Source organism: Dermochelys coriacea, chromosome 1 (assembly GCF_009764565.3).
Source record: "Dermochelys coriacea isolate rDerCor1 chromosome 1, rDerCor1.pri.v4, whole genome shotgun sequence".
Taxonomy (NCBI): domain Eukaryota; kingdom Metazoa; phylum Chordata; order Testudines; family Dermochelyidae; genus Dermochelys; species Dermochelys coriacea.
Genome location: NC_050068.2, coordinates 264,833,857 through 264,853,393, shown reverse-complemented (window position 1 = coordinate 264,853,393; position 19,537 = coordinate 264,833,857). Strand labels below are relative to the sequence as shown.

General features: G+C 41.5%; 6 protein-coding genes across 6 annotated transcripts in view; 3 read left to right on the top strand and 3 right to left on the bottom strand.

Moving 5' to 3' along the window:
• LOC119841100 (histone H2A.J) overlaps positions 1-5,269 on the top strand; it is a 168,608-nt gene extending 163,339 nt beyond the window's left edge. Inside the window, exon 2 of the mRNA XM_038368160.2 lies at positions 3,097-5,269. Within this exon, the coding sequence (XP_038224088.2) occupies positions 3,097-3,113 (17 nt within the window). The 3' untranslated portion in view covers positions 3,114-5,269. The remainder of the gene's footprint in view (positions 1-3,096) is intronic.
• On the bottom strand, positions 873-1,237 carry LOC119851086 (histone H4). Its single transcript, XM_038390324.2, has one exon. The coding sequence runs from the start codon at positions 1,190-1,192 to the stop codon at positions 881-883; it is 312 nt and encodes a 103-aa protein (XP_038246252.1). The 5' UTR covers positions 1,193-1,237; the 3' UTR covers positions 873-880.
• Positions 5,270-7,874: 2,605 nt separating the features above from the next.
• LOC119851042 (histone H2B 8) lies at positions 7,875-8,533 on the bottom strand. The gene has a single exon (XM_038390222.2). It carries the CDS (start codon positions 8,510-8,512, stop codon positions 8,132-8,134), a length of 381 nt encoding a protein of 126 aa, XP_038246150.1. The 5' UTR covers positions 8,513-8,533; the 3' UTR covers positions 7,875-8,131.
• A 277-nt stretch (positions 8,534-8,810) lies between these two features.
• LOC119851025 (histone H2A.J) lies at positions 8,811-9,304 on the top strand. Its single transcript, XM_038390185.2, has one exon. It carries the CDS (start codon positions 8,851-8,853, stop codon positions 9,238-9,240), a length of 390 nt encoding a protein of 129 aa, XP_038246113.1. The 5' UTR covers positions 8,811-8,850; the 3' UTR covers positions 9,241-9,304.
• Positions 9,305-10,556: 1,252 nt separating this feature from the next.
• Positions 10,557-11,335, bottom strand: LOC119850903 (histone H1-like). The gene has a single exon (XM_038389778.2). The coding sequence runs from the start codon at positions 11,325-11,327 to the stop codon at positions 10,674-10,676; it is 654 nt and encodes a 217-aa protein (XP_038245706.1). The 5' UTR covers positions 11,328-11,335; the 3' UTR covers positions 10,557-10,673.
• A 3,262-nt stretch (positions 11,336-14,597) lies between these two features.
• On the top strand, positions 14,598-16,141 carry LOC119850983 (histone H3). Its single transcript, XM_038390023.2, has one exon. It carries the CDS (start codon positions 14,772-14,774, stop codon positions 15,180-15,182), a length of 411 nt encoding a protein of 136 aa, XP_038245951.1. The 5' UTR covers positions 14,598-14,771; the 3' UTR covers positions 15,183-16,141.
• The last annotated feature ends 3,396 nt before the right edge of the window (positions 16,142-19,537 follow it).

The following is a 19,537-nucleotide window of genomic DNA, read 5'->3' as shown; positions in this document are numbered from 1 at the left end:
CAATCCTTGCATAGCGCGGGCTTTTCAAACTCCCACAGGGTTTGTAATTGACTAATCCTTGCATAGCGCGGGCTTTTCAAACGCAGGAAGTGGTTTTTAATCCGCGCCCAGAAGCAAGATAGAGAACGGATCTTTGCTTCTAAAATCGCCAACGTTTTCTCCCGCTTCCCTCCCTGTCCTCGGAGACGTAGGCAGATATGCGTTTACACGATAATCTTATGGCTTTGTAGATCAGTCCCCTAACGGCAGCATTTATACGGAGGGAATGATTGGCTCCCGCACTAATCCCCTTTAACTGTTTTACAAAATGCATCTTCCTAATCGATTTAATATAGTATCTCAAAATAATATTAGCAATTATTATGAGGTTATTAATGCCCCCATAATGCTGCTTTCTAGAAAATGCGCTCCACTCTTCCCGTAAGTCCACTTTCCTGTACCTCCGCGACTGCTGGAGGAACTGGCCAGAGACTGCGTCTGAGGACACCATCTACAGCTAAATGCTGCTAACTAAATACCTTCAATACTGTAAAACTATTACTTCTATATTCTAAACCAAATATGAATTAACACAAAAGGTAGGAGTCCCATTAAGGTTTGCTGTGTGTTACCTGAGGCACGGTTTTACTTGTGGTTTTCAGACCTTCATGATTCAACCCCGCACCTCGATGTGAGTTAGCAGGGAAATAGAGGCGTATCTATACAATCTAATAGAGTGACACACGTTGCTTAAATCAAAAATTTCAGTACAAACTATTTTTTTCCTCGTTCGTCTTCCTTCCCGTGCTGATTAGACTGATCCAGCTCTTACTGTGAAAGGATGGGTGGCTCTGAAAAGAGCCGTTGTTAATTAAGCGGCGGGGGGGGGGGAGAAAGACTCTTAACCACCAAATCCGTACAGAGTGCGCCCCTGGCGTTTCAGAGCATAAACCACATCCATGGCTGTGACCGTCTTACGCTTGGCATGTTCAGTGTAAGTAACAGCATCGCGAATCACGTTCTCTAGAAACACCTTCAACACGCCACGCGTCTCTTCATAAATCAGTCCCGAAATACGTTTTACTCCCCCACGGCGCGCCAAACGACGAATAGCCGGCTTTGTAATACCTTGGATATTATCACGAAGAACCTTCCGATGGCGTTTAGCGCCCCCCTTTCCAAGTCCCTTACCACCTTTACCACGTCCAGACATAACTAGCCGAGTACTACCCCACAACAACAAACAAGCTATAAAACAACCTATCTGTGAACTATGTTAGCGCATGTGGGCTCGTCTCGCTATATACAATTGAGGCAGACCGAATTGGAAACTGCAAAGAGGCGGTTCCATTCTAGTGGTCTCCCCTTTCCTTCCCCCACTGACCTCTGTACAATGCTAATTTAGAAGAAAAGAGCGGGAGAGCATTCCCCTCCCCCGCCCTCGGCTACGGACTGATTCTTTTAAAATTCGGAAATCTTTTGATTACAAATATATACATTTAGTTCTGTAGTATTTCCTGAAATTTTTTACTTGTGTACATTACTAAATCCTACCTAATTATTGGAATCCCAGCTTTTCCAGCAATACAGGTCCCTTGAAACTCCTTAAAATAACAGCCACATTCAAAATGTGACTTTTATTTGTCATTGGTGTATTTTCACTTTTGGAGGATCTTCCAGAAAAAGTGTTTGACACCATGGCCTATTTCTTTTGAAAATGCTCCTTAGATTTTTAAAAAGTTGCAGTCTGCAGCAAAATGTGGCCGATCAGATTTCCTGACACATCTTTCTCCTACCCCACATTCACTGCCATTTTCCAAAGCATGCATAAAGAGGGCTAATGTGATAAATACGCCTTAATTTCATCCGAAATGCTAAAATGGCATTTATTACCACTTCCAGTATCTGACATTCCATTAGTTATGTATAGAAAATTGGTGAGTATGCGAGCGTCACCTCTTTCTAACGCTTTTCTATATTCTCAGTGACCTCTAGCACCTGCCATCTGCACTGGAATTCACACAGGCCCAGGTACCCTCTCTCTCTCCTTTCTGATGCACTATTGAACAATTGATCTGAAATCAGCAAGATTAAATGCAATATCGATATGTGCAAAGTACTACCCTTAGGAAGGAAAAATCAAGCATACAACTACAAAATGGGGATTAGCTGTCTAGGTCAGGGGTGGGCAAACTTTCTGGCACAAGGGCCACATTGGGGTTGCAAAACTGTTTGGAGGGCTGGATAGGGAAGGCTGTGCCTTCCCAGACAGTCTGGCCCCTGACCCTTATCTGCCCCCTCCCATCCAACCCACCTTCTCCTTGTCCACTAACCACCCCTCCTCCCAGGACCCCAGTCCCCATCCAACCCCCCTGCTCCTAGTCCCCCAACCGCTATCCACACCCCTTAACAGCTCCCCTTATTCCCCATACCCTGACAGTCACGCCCCCTGCAGAACCTCCGCCCCATCCAGCCACTCCCTGTCCCCTGACCGCCCCCAGGACTCCCCGCCCCTTTTCCAACCCCCCGGCGCTGGCCCCCTTACCATGCGCTCAGAGCAGCATGTCGAGCAGCGTGTCTAGCAGCCATACCACCCAGCCAGTGCTAGACATGCTACCGCTCTGCTGGGCAGGAGCGCACAGCTCCTCCGCCCAAAGCAAGGTCCGCGCTGCAGCATGGCTTCAGGGGAAGGGGTACAGTGGAGGAGGGGCCATAGGCTAGCAACCCTGGCCAGGAGCTCAAGGGCCAGGCAGGATGGTCCCACAGTCCAGATGTGGGACCATCCTTTTCTTATTTCGAAGGAGGCGATCTTAAATTTGCAGTGGAACTGGAAATGCGGTCAGAGATCCAGTTGATATTGGTAAAACGTGATAGGTCGAGCATACACAACTGAATTTCAGGAGCTTGTAGGAGGAGGTTGAGAAGCTGAGGCTGCACCAACAGATGGATTATCCTGCTTTGATTGGTAATTAATACTAGCACTGTGTCTGCTCTAGCTACAGACAGAAACAGCTAAATTAATACACCAGGGGTATCTGATTGAACTTTGACAATGTTTAATATTCAGTTCCCATTTATTGTGTTAATACAGAGGTAATATTTTAGATATGTTTACAGGTGTGCCTGTTATTTGAGATCCTCTTTGTCCATACTCAATGGAGAAAGCTGAGTGTCTACTGGCAAATTCTACAGCTTTCCCTGTGCTGGAAAAAATAATCTGCTCTTCAAGCTATAAGTAATCCTGAAGTAAAACTGACGGAAATGAACAATATTTATAATTATTTTATTAGTTATGTTGTTTGTGTGTCAATAGTAGTAAATATTGAAATGTTATAGCATTTAAAAATTCTTCATCTTGAAAAACAATATCCATCAAAAGGCAGAAGAGGATAAGAAATGGGAAAGGGTGATGGATTTCTTCACAATTTCTGAAAACCTCTTCTGATCAGTTTTACCCATGATTTCTAAAGAACTGCAGACTTAAAGTAAAATTGCATTGTATTGATTCTGTGTGTGATATGAGTGTATATAACATCAATTTCTAAGTATTGTTCCCAATGTTTATATAAAAAATTCAGAAGTTCACCATTTCTCAACATAAAACAGTTATTTCTGGCTATAAATTAGACAAATGAGTTCCTTATTTTGGAATAGGAAAGGAGTCTAGTTTTCTGAGTGATAATTTCTGCCCTTATTCAAATCAACACTCACACTATTGCATGTACTACAAAAGGAACATTACTTTAGATCACCAAATGAATGAATTTAATATTTTAGTAAACAAATATAGACAAGCTAAGTAGCGATCAGCATTCTAAGATGACCCCGGTTCTTTCTTTGAATGAAAGAAGTGTGTCTTTCATGTGCCCACTTTGCTAAATGCAAAGTTAGGGACAAGGCAGGAAAAAGATGATAAATCAGGAAATCTGATTGGTTAGATTTTGCTGGATACTACAAAATCAGACAAACATTTTGAAACAAACAAACAAAAAGCCACAGATGGAAATCACTTTTATCGGAAGACCGTCCAGAAATGAAAATACCACATTTGGAATATGGAAAACAAAATAAAATTCACTTTGAAAGGGGCTTTTATTTTCAGCAACTCTCAGAAGCGACTGGTATTGTCCAAAAATGTGGCATTTCATTGTCTTTATAGTTAAGTAGGACTTAATAATATGACTCAGCATACAAAAAATGAGGAATTATTATAGAAATGATTTTTTAAACTCAAGTCTTGGGGACTCGAAATAGTGTGGATGGGAGAGTGAAGAAAATGAGAAGATCCAATAACCCACTTCTTTCCCTGTAAATCGATCATCAGCATCATACAGACAGCAGCAAGTAGTGGAGGCAAAGGGAGGATGAAAAAGACTAATTTTCCCTTTTCCAATCTTCATTCAGGCCATTTCCCAGGGTCTACATACAGACTTCCTCCACTCACATTGCCATCTCTTTGTACACATTGTAATATGTAGCTAGTAAGTAATTTGAAGATGTTTTCATGGCAAAGGTGGTAAGGGACTTGAGGAAAGTGGTGCTAAATGCCACTGGAACAGAAGGAGCTTTGCAGTATTTTCTAGGATATTATGAAGCAGGCTATTCATTGCCTGGCAAACCCTGTGGGCATGAAGCATATTTCGGGACTGATCTATGAGGAGACTTTTGGGTACTGTAAGGAAGGGAAGGGGAACTACCTTACGTAAGATGATAAGGGCCTAAGTATATTTAATGAATCCTATATTGGCTAATATATAAGTAAATGTATATGTCATATAAATGTTGGCCTTGTTTGGTTAATAAGACCTTTGGATAAACCTTTTGGGAAGGAGCACAAACAAAGCCTTCTTGACTTACTAAATATCCTGTTATTCAGTTTTTCAAATGTCCCTAACTTGGGTACAGGACAAAGAAGACACCTGCCAAACATGACCAGGGAAAAAAAAAAAAAAGAAGGAAACTTAATGTGTTAAATGAGATGAATAGCTTTGTTATTGCTAGTCAGTAGAAAAACATGATATATAATCTGTTGTGTACTGTGGAATTTTATAGATGATCATAAATATTATTAATTATTATAATACAACAACTCGGGGAGGGATAGATAAACAGGTGTCATTTTGGATATATAAAGAGTGTGCTGAGACTTAAGTCTTTGCCTTTGTTTCTGTACAGCATTTTGTATGTGTGTAGATGTAGCAAATGGATTGGCTACTCACCCCCAATTGATCACTGGGGTGTGATATTATGTACATCTGCTGAAATAAACCTGTTCGTTGGTTCTGAATTTAGAATTAGCTGTCGTCATCTGCTACAGCAAGTAGTGGCTGTCTGATTTGCTAGGTTCATAAGGTAACTTATGAACAACTTATAACAACAGGTTGTTGATCCTGAAACATCCTTACAGGTGCTAAAGGTTTTCTTGGAGAATGTGATGCGTTATGCTGTTACTTACCCTGAACATGCCGAGTGGAAGACTGTGACTACCATGGATGTGGTCTATGCTCCGAGATGCATTCTACTGAATCAGCAAATAAAGGTTGTTTACTTTCCCCTAGGAATGACCAAAATTTTAACTCAAAAGGTCTTCCAAGAGCCACCTCCACTTTCATGATAAGAACTGTTATAGGTTTTTATTCTACCTGCTAAATTATAAATATGTATTGTCCTACCAAAGAAAACTACACATACTACTTAATCATGTTATTTTAATAGGCAGTAAATGTTGACCAGTAAAAAACATTGTATGCAAACAGCCGTGTTTATGTTCTCTAGCTCCATGGCACATATGAGGGGCGGGGGAAGAAGATACTTGGAGAACAAGTCATTAATTATAAGAAGGCTCAGGAGAGCAAAAGCTTGATTACTGTTTAGTTATAGCCTTTATTTCATTTGCTATATATTCAAGTAATATATTTAAAGAAAAGTATTAAAACCCTTTAACGAGGATTGGGGGGTTCGAAATACTCTTCTTAAGACACCCATTAATTGGAGGTGGCCTTTGGAGCAGTCTGTTTAGCCATTTCCTCCGGCAGCAATCTCATAAGGGGCAGAATCTGCCCGGGAAGGAGAGCAGAGCTCTTTCCATGCCCTGCGAGAAAGCTTCCTTTTTTGGCTATTCCTGGAACGCACAATCAACTCCGGTCTCCAAGGGGTGAAGACGAGGATAGCAAATTAGGGAACAGGGAAGGGAGCAACTGGATGATTTAGTGACCAAAGTCTCTTTTCTATTTGTCTACTGAGAACGAGATTTACCCATTGGTTAGTTTGAAAATCCCGCGCTGCTAAAGGATTGGTTAATAACCTTCCGCGGCATTTCCCCTGAAAACACTTAGAACTACATAAACTTCTATAGGTGGGGTTTTGAATACTCATTGAGCGTAAAAGCGTCTTTTGCCGGGTTTTCTATTGAATTTTGAAACACCATCGTGTAACAAAGGGGTAGGGTAGTCAAAGTATTTTCTATTTTACTTTTCAACAGATTGATCACGTGGAAACCTTTATTCTCAACCTGGCTAAAAGTGACCTATAAACAAGCCGCCAATTTTTGAGGTGGGGGATGTGAATGATAAACAGGAGGCTTGAATAATTACTGAAGGGTAATTGTGCCACCCTCTAAATAACCGCAAATTAAAACACAAAATACAACGAGGATCGAGAGAGTTTTCAGCCCATTCTGTGGGTCAACGATTTCTATTATTCCGGCCCCTTTCTTATCTCCGAGGATTGATGGGCGTGAGGGGTGTTCAGCTGTAAGAGAAAGAGCAGGAATGACATTGATTAATGAATTGGTCGTTCTGAAAGAAAAATAGCGAGACACGGAGCCTCTGCTATAATAGAAGAAATAAATATGCACCGAGGTGGCAGAAAAGGGAAGGCGGTTTTGTAGACGGAGTAGCCGGGGGCAGCAGACGAGCGCGGTTCGGGGGTGGTTCTAGGAGCCTGAATTTCAGGGAAGCGGCCAGCTTGTGGAGACCGCTTTCGATCTGTGCTTCCAGAGCTCGGCCGTTATGGCCTGACAGGAGGCCAGCGAAGCCTACTTGGTGGGGCTCTTTGAAGCTACTAACTTCAACCTCAAAAAGATGAGGAGGACTTGTGGCACCTTAAAGACTAACAAATTTAAGCATAAGCATTCGTGAGCTACTGCTCAGTTCATCGGATGCATTATGCTCAAATAAATGTGTTAGTCTCTAAGGTGTCACAAGTCCTCCTTTTCTTTTTGCGGATACAGACTAACACGGCTGCTACTCGGAAACCTAACTTTAACCTGTGTGCTGTTCACACCAAGAGAGTCACCATCCTGCTCACGGGCATCCAGTTACGCCGGCGTATCCGTGGCGAGAGGTTTACAGGCTGCTCAGCTCAGCCATCTTCTGCAACTTCCAGACGACCCAAAAGCTCTTTTAAAAGCCACTGCATTCCCGCTGAAAGGCGCTGTAACACCCCCCATAAATAAATATAAAAATTAACAAATGTTCAAAGTTATGTTAACAGTCCCAAATAGCAAGATTATTCAGAAACGGGAGACGGGGTGGGGCGGACGGGAGAGAGGAGAAAGCATTTGAGTTTTACTTACAGGAACTTAAAGAATGATAGAAACAATGAGGCAACCAACTATCCTTCAGGCAGATAGGATTGATAAATTTTGAATAAGCAGATAAGGATTATATTAATGGAGCCAAAACTTTTTAGTCGAACCTCTAGGATTATTCTTCAGTAAAATAGTATACTGAACCGTGTCATCTCGTAAAATTTCAAGTATTGTATTACTGGACAAACCGTTTAGCCATATCTTATATTTCTTAGGGAGGACAGTACAGGACACCTCACCGAACTATTGGCTGGGACGGGGTGAGGGACACTGACATTTTTCATTAAAATTTGAAATCCCAATGTAGTTTAAATTGACTTAATGCCACATTTACTAGAGCGAAATTAGTCCCCCACGATATAGGGAGCATATGCAATGAAAAAAATACTTTCACAAGTCGCTGAGACTAAAGCACATTAATATTTTTAAAATATGCTTTGTTGGAGTTTGCAAAACACAAGCAACAGCAATTACTGATATCAAAGCTCTTTGGGTGAGAAAATGGATGGCTCTTAAAAGAGCCTTTGGGTTAAAGGTGTAGGTAGTCTCACAACAAACCATTTACTTGGAGCTGGTGTACTTGGTAACGGCCTTAGTGCCCTCAGACACCGCGTGTTTGGCCAGCTCCCCCGGCAGAAGCAGGCGCACGGCGGTCTGGATCTCCCGGGAAGTGATGGTCGAGCGCTTGTTGTAATGAGCCAGGCGAGACGCTTCCCCCGCAATGCGCTCGAAGATGTCATTTACAAACGAGTTCATGATCCCCATGGCCTTAGAGGAAATGCCGGTGTCTGGGTGAACTTGTTTCAGCACTTTGTACACGTAGATGGAATAACTCTCCTTCCTAGTCTTTCTGCGCTTCTTATCGCCTTTCTTCTGAGTCTTGGTCACGGCTTTTTTAGAGCCCTTCTTGGGAGCGGGAGCAGATTTTGCTGGCTCCGGCATTTTTCTTCTGTGTTCTGTCACACACTCTGTTTGAACAAAAAAAAATCTTCAACGGCGAAAGAAGCTGAGCGTAGCTTTATTTATAGAGAATGCATGCACATTAAAGTCTCACTTTCCTGATTTTTATTGGTTCTGAGACAAAAGCAGCGTTCCAAACGTCCCATATACCTTCTCATTGGTCAGAGTTACATCTCCATCGCCATTGGCTGTTCAGAAAATTTGTACCTTTCAGCCTATCACAATGTTTGAAAACTCCAAATAGAAAATATATAAACACCGCGCAAAACATTTTGACTCTTGCTGACGAAAACATAGGAGGGTTTGGTTCGTGATTTACAATGTCGGGCCGAGGAAAACAAGGCGGTAAAGTGAGGGCTAAGGCAAAGTCTCGCTCCTCCCGGGCTGGGCTGCAGTTCCCGGTGGGTCGAGTGCACCGCTTGCTTCGCAAAGGTAATTATGCTGAACGAGTGGGGGCTGGAGCCCCGGTCTATATGGCCGCGGTGCTGGAGTATCTGACCGCTGAGATTCTCGAGTTAGCTGGCAACGCTGCTCGGGACAACAAGAAAACCAGAATCATTCCCCGACATCTGCAGCTCGCTATCCGTAACGATGAGGAGCTCAACAAACTGCTTGGGAAAGTGACGATAGCTCAAGGGGGTGTCCTGCCCAACATCCAGGCTGTGCTACTGCCTAAGAAAACCGAGAGTCATAAGGCTAAGAGCAAATAAAACTGATCGGGAAGAAGAAAAAATCTGCAGTCCAAATCCAACCCAAAGGCTCTTTTCAGAGCCACCCACAAAATCAAAAAAGGGCTTGATTATCTGCAACAGTAATACTTCTAATACAATTATATTTCCTTCCTGTGAATAAATGATTGATTTGGAATTACAGTAGCTAGAATATAGATTCTGCACGAAACTTTTCCTACAAACAAGCTACTGAATTTCTGCTAGTTTGAAATACGTGTTTGTCAGTTTTGAAGAAACTGTTTGTAGGAGACAAACCTCCCTGACAGTGAGTTCTTTGTTGAAAGCGGAATTAAATTAGTAGTTTTCTTTTCATGTAATTGTTTGGCCAGTTCGCCTGATCAGTGCGAAAAGGCGGAAAGTAGGAATTTCTAATATGACGATAACATATTACTCAAAAAAGAAAAGGAGTACTTGTGGCACCTTAGAGACTAACAAATTTATTTGAGCATAAACTTTGGTAAGCTACAGCTCACGTCATCGGATGCAACTCCTTTTCTTTTTTGCGAATACAGACTAACACGGCTGCTACTCTGAAACCTGATATTACTCGATGTAGTTTCCAGAGACAATGCAACAATTGCAATAAAATAAAATGGAAAATAGGGTACCTTTTTAGGTTTTGTTCTCAGATCTCAGGAAAAAAAGGTTTTCTAACTGGCCTGTAAATTTGACTTTGGCGGGAAGGCCAGGGAAGAAATTTGAACTAAAACTTTTATCAAGACTCTCCTCTTCAACTTTTAGAGCGTCAATGAAAATAGATGGATTTACTCTGAAGGAGTAATAACGTTCCGGTTTGTCTAAACCAATCCTTACACAGAGCGGGCTTTTCAAATTTACCAACTACTTCATTTCCTCCCACCCGCAAACCAGAAAATGATTTTGTGTATGTACAATCAAAATTCCGTGCACACCGAGTCCTCTAACTCGCCCCTGTGAACAAAAATGGTTATGCGAGGACAGGGCACATATATTCTGACTCTTCCCTTTGACAATGTATGGTGATGCCTGATTGCTCCAACTGCTTGAAAGCTACACCCTTGTAGGCATTTTTTTGAATATATCGCTCTCAAAAGAAAACTAAAATAACCATAATGGGGTGGGGGCGCGAAGGGAGGAAATTAAAGCCAAAAGAACTGTAATATTTTTACTGGGGGTTACGGAGAATGAGGCTACTACAGTATATCGCACATACGTACTTTTGACTGCAGTCGCTTCTCTTTGACCCAGAGCACAGTTCATGTGTTACCTTTACCGCTCACTGTGTGTTTGTATAATGTTAAGTGGTAAGGGAAGAAGGGATCTTCTGTCGTAGAAAGAACACGAGATTACCGGTAAGTGAACCAGCTCTTTTTTGAAAGGGATGGGTGGCTCTTAAAAGAGCCGTTGGGTTTATCTAAAAAAAAGGGGAGTCTTTACTTCTTCTTGGGCGCTGCCTTCTTAGCCTTTGCTACTTTAGGTTTGGTTGGTTTGGGCTTGGCCACCTTAGGTTTCACCGCTTTGGCCTTAGCCGGACTCTTATCTGCCTTTTTGGGCTTAGCTGCTTTAACCCTTTTTGGGCTTTTGGCTGTTTTTTTGACCGCAGCAGCTGCTGGCTTCTTGACTTTTTTCGGGCTCTTTTTCACGGCCGCAGCCTTTTTGGGTTTCTTGAGGGCGCTGGAGGGTTTCCTGGCAGTTGGTTTCTTAGGCTTTGCCGCTGGCTTTTTCTTGAGTGGCTTTTCCTTGGTCTCAGCCGGTTTCTTGCTGAGTTTAAAAGAGCCAGAGGCGCCCGTGCCTTTGGTCTGTACCAATGTACCTTTGCTTACCAGACTCTTGAGTCCTACTTTGATGCGGCTGTTGCTCTTCTCCACATCGTACCCTCCGGCGGCCAGAGCCTTCTTAAGAGCGGCCAAGGAGACCCCTTTGCGCTCCTTGGATGCGGACACCGCCTTGGTGATCAGCTCGGTAACACTGGGACCCGAAGGCTTGCGGGCTTTAGAGCCGACAGTCGCCTTCTTCGGTTTTGTAGCCGAGGCTTTTGCCTCAGGAGCAGAGACGGCAGGAGCTGCGACAGGCGCCGTTTCGGACATAGTGACTATTATTTGTTATACACCGCAAAACAAAAACACTTGGGCTGAACTAATTCAGTTGCCTGGTATTTATATAGAGGAGAAGCCCTGTGATTGGCGCGTTTAAGAACCCGCCCAGCAAGGCAGATCGGAGTCTTCTTCCCGCTCGATTTGTGTTTTTACATAGTAACAAAAAAAGTGTATTTTTTTTGCCCAATATCTGCCTCACAATAACCCAATTTTTTATCTGAGTGAAGAGGAAACAGGGTATTTTTATTCAGCAGAATTTCAAGTTGAATAAAGTTGGGTTTAAAGAAGAGTCAATAAACATTAAATCTTGGAATTGTAGAGATTTAAGGACAGGTACACTAGTTTTTCCTTATGAAATAAAAGGTAGTAGTTGTTAATAAAACCACAGTTACAATTAAATCTTATTTTTAAGGCATTTTATATATAACAGGGTAGAAAGCCCTTGATTTGAATCAATTTCCTCTGTAAAATTATTTCAAAGTGAAGAAAGTAACACAAACTTATTTCAGGGTTTGAATATGGATTGAGATCTAGCTCCCTGAATTAAATCTTTAACTTCCATTAAATCTGTTTAAAATATGCCTAATTCCACAACACCAATAACTAATTAGAGGCTTATAGAGATATGTTTATTTACTGGAAATACTTACGAGAATAATTTGTAAGTTGCATCTTTCTAAGTGTTCCGGTATAAAATAAATTATCATTCTTAGCTTGTCAATGGGAGCTGATTTACAAATGGACTTGGAGTGTGCTGAAAGTTTTCTCTGGGGTTATAGTCCACAATATGCATTTCCACCTAATGCATCCGATGAAATGAGCTGTAGCTCACGAAAGCTTATGCTCAAATAAATTTGTTAGTCTCTAAGGTGCCACAAGTACTCCTTTTCTTTTTGTGAATACAGACTAACACAGCTGCTACTGTGAAACCAGTCCACAATAGTATCATCTACGCTGAGCATGCTAAACAGAAGGATGGTTGTCATGATTGTATGTGGTCTATGCTGAGAAAGGCCAGGGCCACACACTCTACAGAAATGGGGCTGTCCATTCCTCCACCTCATTAAAAACAAATCAGAGCTTCCACACTTTGATACTAAGAGCTGACATTTTAGTAGCTTCTTCTTTAACTCCCGGCAGGTGGGGGGAATGCTAAACTACTAAATACATAACTTTCAGTAAAACTACATTTAATATTCCTTCCTGTATTTTAAGCAAGAAATTATCGTCCATGGGCCTATTAGAAATAGGTTGTATCAAAGCAAGGTTTTTGTTTTTGTTTTTTTTTTCCAGCTCCGTATCACATATGTGAAAAAAGGAATCCTTGAAGAGTTGAAACTCATATGGTATATTCATGTGGTGGATTTAAAATATTAAAGGTTTTATTGAGAAGAAGATTGTTCTAAATACTTTCTGCAGTAAATGATCCTATGACTAGGGATGGCTGTAGGGCCTTGCAAAATATTCTTTGACAAGCTGAGTGACATCACACTCATCAATTAGATTCATGCTCCAACTAGAAAGCAGCATTATTGAAGTATTAAAAAAATTTTTGGTTTTAATGTTTTAAGAAATAGATTTGGAAGATACAGCTTCCAAACAAGTGAAGAGTATGAATGTGGGAGCCAACCATTCAGTCTCTGTAAACCCTGCCCTATAGGAGAATAGCCACAATGTAATTGTATAATAGGATTGGATGTTTTTGGCCATTCTTTGCACATTGGCTTAGGTCTTCAAGGGTGAGAACTGAATGAGGGAAAGGGGTCAGATTGTTTGTGATTTCTATCTGGATACTGGGAATGGGATGAAACCTATGGGTGAATTTGAAAATTCTTCTAAAAAGATTAGCCAGTGAAAATCCTCTGCATTTCTGCTTAAAAGAGAAAATTAGAATGATATAAACCAGGGGTTCTCAAACTGGGGGGTTGGGACCCCTCAGGGGGGTCGCAAGGTTATTACATGGGGGGTCGCGAGATGCCAGCCTCCACCACAAACCCCGCTTTACCTCCAGCATTTATAATGGTGTTAAATATATAAAAAAGTGTTTTTAATTTATGAGGGGGGACATAAGGACACTCAGAAGCTTGCTATGTGAAAGGTGTCACCTGTACAATAGTTTGAGAACCACTGATATCAACAATCTATAGCAGTTGGAGGATGCCTTAAGTACTCATTCAGAATGTTCTCTGTGACTTTCCAAAACAAAACAAAACTTCCTCAGTCTTTTTAAGACCTCTATTCCCATAAACCTGAAGAAAAATAACATTTAAAAGAGAGCAATGATTGTGTGTAGTTTGGGGTGAGGTATGTTAGAGATTGGCAGGTGGCTTGAACAGTTTTTATGTAATGATTTCTTATCTAATTGAAAAGTGAGCAAAAGTGTGATTTTGTGTTTGTTTTAAGAAGGAAGAAAGTCAAGGAAAGAGATTTATGTCTACCAAGCTGTGTACTATTTTTTCTGCTCCTGAAGGCCATCTGCATGCAGATGAAAAGTTATCTTGTACTACTTAAGTGTTGCAAGGGATTACTATTTAAGACTGCCCCCGGGGGTCTGTAATCTGTTTGAGATTTAAGGCAGTGTGGAAGGATAGTAAAGAAATTCTTTATAAAAAAGGGGGTGCCCTTCAATATAAGAGGGAAGAATTGTGGGGTAGCACTTTCATCTTCTGAAAGTCTGCTAATTAGAACAGGAACTAGAACAAACACAGAGAGATTCTCTAACCATTAATGACAGGTTCTAACCATTAAACATTGTGTGGTTTAACTCCCCTGTCTCCTGAGATTGGTGCTTGTGATGATTGTTCAATTTTAAGAGAAGGAGAAAGTGGAAATGGTATACAGATTAACAAACTGTTCAATTTAAAAATAAATATTTACATAAAAAGAGATAAAGAAACCCTGGACAAAGGGAAGGATTCTGTATGGCCATGGGGTTTCAGCAAAAAAGGAAACCGCAGGAAAATGGGATGCTGGTGTGTTCCAAGAATCATAATTTTCAGGGAATGGGATAGTGGTGGCCAGACAGGATCAGGGAAACAGAAAGAGTATAGGTTTCAGAGCAGCAGCCCTGTTAGTCTGTATTCGCAAAAAGAAAAGGTGTACCTGTGGCACCTTAGAGACTAACAAATTTATTTGAGCATAAACTTTCGTGAGCTACAGATGAAGTGAGCTGTAGCTCACGAAAGCTTATGCTCAAATAAATTTGTTAGTCTCTAAGGTGCCACACGTACACCTTTTCTTTTTTAGTAAGAGTATACCGGCGGTGAGGAAGGATCGCATTTCTTTTCGTAGCAAAGCGCGGGATTTACAAACTTTCAAATTAGCCAATGGAGCTTGGCTTCTTCTCTTAAGCCAATCAGAGAGAAGATTTTTTCTATAAATACCTCCGGAGTAGAACAATCTTTCATTTGAAAAGGAAAGCTTACGTTGTCTGAAATGGCCCGGACCAAGCAGACCGCCCGCAAATCCACCGGTGGCAAAGCCCCCCGTAAGCAGCTGGCCACTAAAGCTGCCCGGAAGAGCGCACCTGCCACTGGGGGAGTGAAGAAACCCCATCGCTATCGACCCGGCACCGTGGCCCTGCGAGAGATCCGCCGCTACCAGAAATCCACTGAGCTGCTCATCCGCAAGCTGCCCTTCCAGCGCCTGGTGCGTGAAATCGCCCAGGACTTCAAAACTGATTTGCGCTTCCAGAGCTCGGCCGTTATGGCCCTGCAGGAGGCCAGCGAAGCCTACTTGGTGGGGCTCTTTGAGGACACCAACCTGTGTGCTATTCACGCCAAGAGAGTCACCATCATGCCCAAGGACATCCAGTTAGCCCGGCGTATCCGCGGTGAGCGGGCTTAAAGGCTGCACCGCCGCATTCTGACTACTTGAATACTCGCAACATTCCAAGGCTCTTTTAAGAGCCACTACGTGCGCACTGAAAAGAGCTGTAACACGCTCATAAGTGTACCCTTTAATCAGAAGACTTCACTGTGTGCGGCTTACCTAAATTAAAAATTCTGACAAACCATCCAGGATGGCTCTAATTTTTCAAAGTATGTCCTTGAGGTTGCACACAACTTTCCATTAGGCTGCCTTAATTAAATTCTTAACTTTTTCTAGCCAAATTAATGTAATGGGTACTTTGGTGATGCTTTTGTCTTTTATCTCTATAAAGAAAAGGAGTACTTGTGGCATCTTAAGAGACTAACAAATTTATTTGAGCATAAACTTTCGTGAGCTATAGCTCACTTCATCGGATGCATTTTATCTTTGTTTATCAATGTCCCCTTTTCAAGACGTAATACAAACTTATTCAAATGTGAAATGTATTTCATTTAAAAATATATTTTATATAACCAAATAAATATTGCCCTATTTAGCATTTAGCTTTAAAGATTGGTTTAATAAATAATGTAAAACCACTGGTATGTCTTTCACATAATATTCATACATTGTAAATAAGCAAATGAAGACTGGTATTCAGAGTCTGAATGTAAATGTGTATTTCACTTAGTGGATTGTCTAGGGGTGTTCCTCTTAAAATCAATATTGAAGAGGAAAGGGTATGGGGGGGGGGAATGGTAAGGATGGCCTGGGAGGAGACTTATCTGGGGAGCTGAGGAACACACAAGTTAGACAGAGGCATCTGTTTAAAGACACTAGTAATACAACAGTATTTTTATATCCAATAAAATGTATGATGCAAATTACAAATGAACTGTGAAGAAGTCTAGGATAAAATCCAGAGGTAAAATCATCAGACTGTCTAATGAAGGGGTTAAAAACAGAATAAACATGGGGAAATAGTTTTTCTTTGTGTAATGTTTCAGAGTAGCTGTCGTGTTAGTCTGTATTCACAAAAAGAAAAGGAGTACTTGTGGCACCTTAGAGACTAACAAATTTATTTTGATCATAAGCTTTCGTGAGCTACAGCTCACTTCATCGGATGCATTCAGTGAAAAATACAGTGGGTAGATTTATATACATAGAGAACATGAAACATTGGGTGTTACTATACACAGTGTAAGGAGAGTGATCGCTTAAGATGAGCTATTACCAGCAGGAGGGGGGGGAACCTTTTGTAGTGATAATCAAGGTGGGCCATTTCCAGCAGTTGACAAGAACATCTGAGGAACTGGATGGGGGGAAAATAAACATGGGGAAATAGTTTTACTTTGTGTAATGACCCATCCACTCCCAGTCTTTATTCAAGCCTAAATTAATTGTATCCAGTTTGCAAATTAATTCCAATTCAGCAGTCTCTCGTTGGAGTCTGTTTTTGAAGTTTTTTTGTTGAAGAATTGCCACTTTTAGGTCTGTAATCGAGTGACCAGAGAGATTGAAGTGTTCTCCAACTGGTTTTTGAATGTTATAATTCTTGACGTCTGATTTGTGTGCATTTATTCTTTTACGTAGAGACTGTCCACTTTGACCAATGTACATGGCAGAGGGGCATTGCTGGCACATGATAGCATATATCACATTGGTAGATGCGCAGGTGAACAAGCTTCTGATAGTGTGGCTGATGTGATTAGGCCCTATGATGGTGTCCCTTGAATAAATATGTGGACAGAGTTGGCAACGGGCTTTGTTGCAAGGCTAGGTTCCTGGGTTAGTGGTTCTGTTGTGTGGTGTGTGACTGCTGGTGAGTATTTGCTTCAGGTTGGGGGGCTGTCTGTAAGCAAGGACTGGCCTGTCTCCCAAGACCTGTGAGAGTGATGGGTCATCCTTCAGGATAGGTTGTAGATTCTTGATGATGCGTTGGAGAGGTTTTAATTGGGGCCTGAAGGTGATGGCTAGTGGCCTTCTGTTATTCTCTTTGTTGGGCCTGTCCTGTAGTAGGTGACTTCTGGGTATTCTCCTGGCTCTGTCAATCTATGTCTTTATTTCAGCAGGTGGGTATTGTAGTTGTAAGAATACTTGATAGAGATCTTGTAGGTGTTTGTCTCTGTCTGAGGGGTTGGAGCAAATGTGGTTGTATCGTAGAGGTTGGCTGTAGACAATGGATCGTGTGGTGTGATCTGGGTGAAAGCTGGAGGCATGTAGGTAGGAATAGCGGTCAGTAGGTTTCTGGTATAGAGTGGTGTTTATGTGACCATCGTTTATTAGTACCATAGTGTCCAGGAAGTGGCTTTCTTGTGTGGACTGGTCCAGACTGAGGTTGATGGTGGGATGGAAATTGTTGAAATCATGGTGGAATTCTTCAAGGGCTTCTTTTCCATGGGTCCAGATGATGAAGATGTCATCAATGTAGCGCAAGTAGAGTAGGGGCATTAGGAGACGAGAGCTGAGGAAGTGTTGTTCTAAGTCAGCCATAAAAATGTTGGCATACTGTGGGGCCATGCGGTACCCATCGCAGTGCCGCTGATTTGAAGGTATACATTGTCCCCAAATGTGAAATAGTTATGGGTGAGGACAAAGTCACAAAGTTCAGCCACCAGGTTTGCCGTGACATTATTGGGGATTCTGTTTCTGATGGCTTGTAGTCCATCTTTGTGTGGAATGTTGGTGTAGAGGGCTTCTACATCCATAGTGGCTAGGATGGTGTTTTCAGGATGATCACCGATGGATTGTAGTTTCCTCAGGAAGTCAGTGGTGTCTTGAAGATAGCTGAGAGTGCTGGTAGTGTAAGGCCTGAGGAGGAAGTCTACATAGACAGACAATCCTGTTGTCAGGGTGCCAATGCCTGAGATGATGGGATGTCCAGGATTTCCAGATTTATGGATCTTGGGTAGCAGATAGAATACCCCAGGTTGGGTCTCCAGGAGTGTGTCTGTGTGGATTTGTTCTTGTGCTTTTTCAGGGAGTTTCTTGAGGAAATGGTATAGTTTCTTTAGGTAACTCTCAGTGTGTATGATAACACCCAATGTTCATGTTCTCTATGTATATAAATCTCCCCACTGTATTTTCCAATGAATGCAATCAATGAAGTGAGCTGTAGCTCACGAAAGCTTGTGCTCAAATAAATTTGTTAGTCTCTAAGGTGCCACAAGTACTCCTTTTCACTTTGTGTAATGACTCCTGATCACACTTGTTACAGTGTGTATGGTAACACCCATTGTTTCATGTTCTCTGTGTATATAAAATCTCCCCACTGTATATTCCAATACATACATCCGATGAAGTGAGCTGTAACTCACAAAAGCTTATGCTCAAATAAATTTGTTTGTCTCTAAGGTGCCACAGGTACTCCTTTTCTTGTCTCTCTAGTATTTATTTTTATTATTAATTATTATTATTATGTTCTTGTATGATAGTTGTTTGATTATAATTAGCAAGCCTGACCAATAAAGCCATTTTTTATATTTTTTACAACTTGTGCAGATTGAAAAAGAATTTCCATCAGAGGGCAATAGAGGACAAGACAGGGGGAAAGGTGGCATATTTCTCAGTTTTTGTGAACCTCTTCTGATCATTTCCATCCATGCTTTCAATGTGTGTTGTCAATAATGTGTGTAGACAGTAGCAAATTCAAAGTATTTTTCTCAGTTTTTGTTCAGAAACTCAAATCTTCCTAGCATAAAACAATTATTTATGCCTATGAAGAAGAGGATGGAGTCCTGGAACCGGAAAGGAGTCCGGTTTTCTGAGTGATTATTTCTGCAGTCATTCAAATGACGTAATTCTTTTGCAAGTACTGCAGAAAGAACATCAACAATAAAAATACCTTCAAATGGGGGAGGAGGAGAAAGAAATACGGATGTAGCCTATGAGGGCATGGCTCTACTTATCGTATTCATCCAGTGTACTCTTTGGAAAATGGCCGCGAAAGATGGTTTGTCAGAAAATCTGATTGGTCAGATTTTGCCGCAGATTTCAAATCGCTGAAACCAAAGGAGTATTTTCTAAAGAAAATAGCCATAAATAGGAAGCACCGTTATCTGAATACCCTCCAGATAGAAAAACTACAATAATAGAAAATAAAAGAGAAAGTGCAGTTTGAAATAGACTCTTATGTCGAGCAATTCAGAGAGCGACCGACATTGGCACAAATGTGGGATTCAGCAGAGGTAGGAATTAATAGAGGTAGGAATAGAAAATGTGTCTCGGTATAAAATATAATTGAAATATAATTCGAAAATTTGTGGAGGATAAATGGAGCAGTATGCAGACAACGGTGAGTGCAGGAGGAAACGAAAAAGGGGGTCAATAAACTGCCTCTCAATTGAACAGCATAAAGAGAGCGGCGAGCAGAGGAAGGAAGGAAGGAATGG

What these genes read in the sequence shown, in the direction of transcription:
- LOC119851086 (XM_038390324.2), bottom strand. Translation starts at nt 1,192, where the DNA reads ATGTCTGGACGTGGTAAAGGTGGTAAGGGACTTGGAAAGGGGGGCGCT.
- LOC119851042 (XM_038390222.2), bottom strand. Translation starts at nt 8,512, where the DNA reads ATGCCGGAGCCAGCAAAATCTGCTCCCGCTCCCAAGAAGGGCTCTAAA.
- LOC119851025 (XM_038390185.2), top strand. Translation starts at nt 8,851, where the DNA reads ATGTCGGGCCGAGGAAAACAAGGCGGTAAAGTGAGGGCTAAGGCAAAG.
- LOC119850903 (XM_038389778.2), bottom strand. Translation starts at nt 11,327, where the DNA reads ATGTCCGAAACGGCGCCTGTCGCAGCTCCTGCCGTCTCTGCTCCTGAG.
- LOC119850983 (XM_038390023.2), top strand. Translation starts at nt 14,772, where the DNA reads ATGGCCCGGACCAAGCAGACCGCCCGCAAATCCACCGGTGGCAAAGCC.